Here is a 4,082-nt window from a genome sequence, read left to right as displayed (position 1 = left end):
CTATTCTATTTAGTTAACTTTGTTCCGAAATTTCTAACAAATTACAATTATTTGTATTTATGATATTTAAACTTTATAGTTGAAACATAAGGTACATTAGATTTAATGCATAAAATTAATATTATTGTTTATCCTTTTCTTTATGATCGTCCATAAATAAATGTAGTTCGTACAACTAATCCTATGTAATAGTATTATATTAATGCAAATGCAAATAATTTAGTTAATTGATCATTTAATTGGGGTTATTGTTTAAGGCCTTTTGATTGACAGATTGAATATGTCTGACAACTAATTATTACCATTTGCATTTGTATTTTGTGGTTATCACCTTTCCTCTTATTTTGTTGAGATGTTTTAGTCAAAATAGTATGTTTAGCGCTACAACGTGATTCAAGTTTCTTGAGTATGATATCTATCTGTTACGATAGTGTCATTTTATGATATTGGATACATGCAACTTGCATGAAGAACTTAGATTATCCCAGCGAATTCATCTTATAAGCACCTAGAATTGCAGACGTAATATTTGCATCAGAAAATAGTTTTAAAATTTAGGATGCAAAGAAAAACATTTTTATGTTAAGGACATATTGTCAGTTAATACACGTCTTAATCTATTTACACCTCTTAATTTTAATTAAACGCCAAAAATGATACTACTACTTATTGAAAAACTTAACATCCTTAAATGAATAAAAATGTCTATTAACCATTATCCATTTGAAGTTATATAAATACTACTATGAAATTATCTTCTCACTTGTAGTGTCTAAATCACCGTACACACTACACAGACAACTCTTAAATTTAAGATCAAAACTCTAATTAGCATAGATCCAGATGTCCAATTAAAACTGTACTCCATAATAAATAATTGAATCAAAGATTAATTACCAAACAAACTGAGAACATTTATCCTATGACCTTTCTCTTTAGAGGACAATATCCTGTGACTGTTAATATAGTAAAATACAGTTAGCACCTTAAATTAAATTAGTAATTGAATCAGTGATATGCATGATTTGATTATCCACATGACCACAAGTTGCAAAAAGCAACTTCCTGTTGAGTCCATAAATGCAACTAAATCTATTGATGAGTGAACTTGAGCCCTCCAACCGTGACCATCCATTTGTGGGGATCAAATCGATCGAACAGTTAAACGCAGCCCTGCATCAAAGTTACTATTAATTCCCACTATTATTTGAGCAGTGCCAAATCATAACGACTACGATACCTAGCTACTCATCTTCACAACTATATCCTACACTTCATTAATTATTAATCCCACCTCCCATCTCTCTCTCTCTCTCTTTAAATAAATCTTTAAACAACTAAATCTCCCTCCATCCATTTCCCACCGCCATGGCTCAATCGTTAAAGTTATGCTACCAATTCCTGGTAAACAACTTCTTCATACTCCTCTTGATACCATCAACACTAGCTATTTCAATCAAAATTCTATTTACTAGTCCGGAAGAGATTATGAGTATGTATAATTCCATGCACTTGACCCCAGTGGTCTTACTGTGCGCCTCATTCTTCGTCGTCTACATCCTGACCTTGTTCGTGATGTGGCGGCCGCGCCCGGTCTACCTAGTCGACTACGCTCTCTTCAAGCCCCCACGCAGCTACCGCGTCTCCTTTGCCGGCTTCATCGAGCACGTGCGGATGGGCCGCCTCTTCTCCGAGCCCAAAAGCATCCATTTTCAAATGAAGATTCTCGAACGTTCCGGGCTCGGGGAGAACACGTGCCTTCCCCCAGCCCTGCATTACATTCCCCCGACCCCAACCATGGCGATGGCGAGGGAGGAAGCCGAGCTGATCATATTCTCGGCAGTGGATTCTCTGTTGCAGAAAACCGGAATCAAGCCTAGAGACGTGGACATTTTGATCCTCAACTGCAGCTTGTTCTCTCCGACGCCGTCGCTCACGGCGATGGTGATCAACAAGTACAAAATGAGGAGCAACATCAGAAGCTTCAATCTCTCCGGCATGGGGTGCAGCGCGGGCTTGATCTCCATAGATCTAGCCAGAGATCTCCTCCAGCGCTATCCCAATTCCAACGCCGTCGTAATCAGCACTGAGATCCTCACCCCAAACTGCTACAAGGGGAAGGAGAGAGCCATGCTCCTCCCCAACTGCCTCTTCCGGATGGGCGGCGCCGCCCTGCTTCTGTCCAACCGCCGCGCCGATCGCCGCCGCGCCAAGTACCGCCTGGCGCACGTGGTGAGGACGCATAAAGGAGCCGATGACAAATCGTACGGATGCGTGTCGCAGGAAGAGGATTCGGAAGGAAACGTCGGGATTAAATTGAACATAGATCTCATGGCCGTCGCCGGAGAGGCGCTGAAATCGAATATCACGACGATCGGGCCGCTCGTCCTCCCCGCGTCGGAGCAGATCCTCTTCGCGCTCTCGCTCATCGGAAGGAAAATCATCAATTCGAAATGGAAGCCATACATTCCCGATTTCAAGCAGGCGTTTGAGCATTTCTGCATCCACGCCGGCGGAAGGGCGGTGATCGACGAGCTGCAGAAGAGCCTCCGCCTGACAAACGAGCAGGTGGAGGCGTCGAGGATGACGCTGCATAGATTCGGAAACACATCGTCGTCATCGCTGTGGTACGAATTGAGCTACATTGAATCCAAGGGGAGGATGAAGAAAGGGGATAGGGTTTGGCAGATTGCATTTGGGAGTGGATTTAAATGCAACAGCGCGGTTTGGAAATGTAACCGGACGATCAAGTTGCCGGTGGAGGGGCCGTGGGCGGATTGCATTCATAAATATCCTGTTCATATTCCAGAAGTTGTGAAGCTCTAGTATTTTCAGTTTGTTCTTCTTCATTATTATTTCACTCTTCCTTGTTATCTTTTTTTTTTTTTTTTTTTTTTTTTTTTTTTTTTTCTGTTTTATGTTGTGGTGCTGTAATTTACATGCCAATAAACACATTATATAATCTTCATTTGTTTAATAAGCTTACATTTTTAGGTGTATTCATGTAATTTTACTTTTAAATGTATACTTATGTGGTTGAAAAAATTAATGAATGCAAATCTCATTTTTATATATTTTTTAATGCTCCAGTTAAATATAACTAATGCTAGTATGAGTTAATAGAATATTATATTATAATAAAAGTGAAATTAGATATTTAAAAATAAATATTTTAAAATGGCAAAATTAATAAAATTCAGTTATCAATATTTGAATAGAAAATATTCTTATTTTTATGGAAATGAGGCACAGTTGTTTGCCCCTAACAACAGTCATCTTATCCATTTAATTCTCCGTGCAACTTATAAGGTTTCATCGATCCCTCGCTGTATTATTAATGATGCCTCGGACACCTGTAAAGACAGGTCAGGAATATATGGATTATCCCATTCATTGCTACATTATCGTGTTATATTTTAGCATTATTGTTGACGTGGTCGTCTTTCTATTAAACATCACTATTAAGATGGATAATTGCATTAAACTGACAAAACGTTATCTTGTTTAAATAAGTTCATAATTTGACTCAATTATATTTTCATCAATCATAATAATATAATATTATTACTTTTTTTCATTTATTTTTACAACAATTTATAGTATTAAATTACTCCTGATAATCATTATCATCCTAATACTAAAATTACGACTTAGATTTTTTTTAACCGCACAGATATTAAATAAAATAATTATATGTATAATTCTCATAGTCATGTTTGTCGTAGTACTATACGTAATATAGTAGTTGGAATTACACCTTTATTTTTAAAATCAAAATAAATATTACTAACATGGACTGACGAAATTGATGCATAACATAAAAAGTGCAGTAAAATATATTTCTCAAACTCTGTATAATCATATACAGGAGTAAGAGAACAACCAACCTAAAATTTTGGCAATGGTATTTAGGTGGGAAATTGATTTAAAATTACTTTGTTGCTTTTGATATGAAATCTAACTACATAGTATATGCATATTCAACCGCGGATACATACAAATGCTAAACAACTCATCAGAATACATGCAATGTGTGGTTATGATCAACGTCAACAAAACCTTTTGAAAAATCTAATTCAAAT

General features: G+C 37.0%; 1 protein-coding gene across 1 annotated transcript; it reads left to right on the top strand.

The window, feature by feature from the left end:
- The first annotated feature begins 1,262 nt into the window (after positions 1-1,262).
- LOC125190978 (3-ketoacyl-CoA synthase 5-like) lies at positions 1,263-2,983 on the top strand. The gene has a single exon (XM_048088421.1). The coding sequence runs from the start codon at positions 1,369-1,371 to the stop codon at positions 2,824-2,826; it is 1,458 nt and encodes a 485-aa protein (XP_047944378.1). The 5' UTR covers positions 1,263-1,368; the 3' UTR covers positions 2,827-2,983.
- The last annotated feature ends 1,099 nt before the right edge of the window (positions 2,984-4,082 follow it).

The sequence above is a fragment of the Salvia hispanica genome, chromosome 5 (genome assembly GCF_023119035.1).
Source record: "Salvia hispanica cultivar TCC Black 2014 chromosome 5, UniMelb_Shisp_WGS_1.0, whole genome shotgun sequence".
Classification (NCBI taxonomy): domain Eukaryota; kingdom Viridiplantae; phylum Streptophyta; class Magnoliopsida; order Lamiales; family Lamiaceae; genus Salvia; species Salvia hispanica.
The sequence above is the reverse complement of the archived record's forward strand: the minus strand, read 5'-3'. Positions and strand labels throughout refer to the sequence as shown.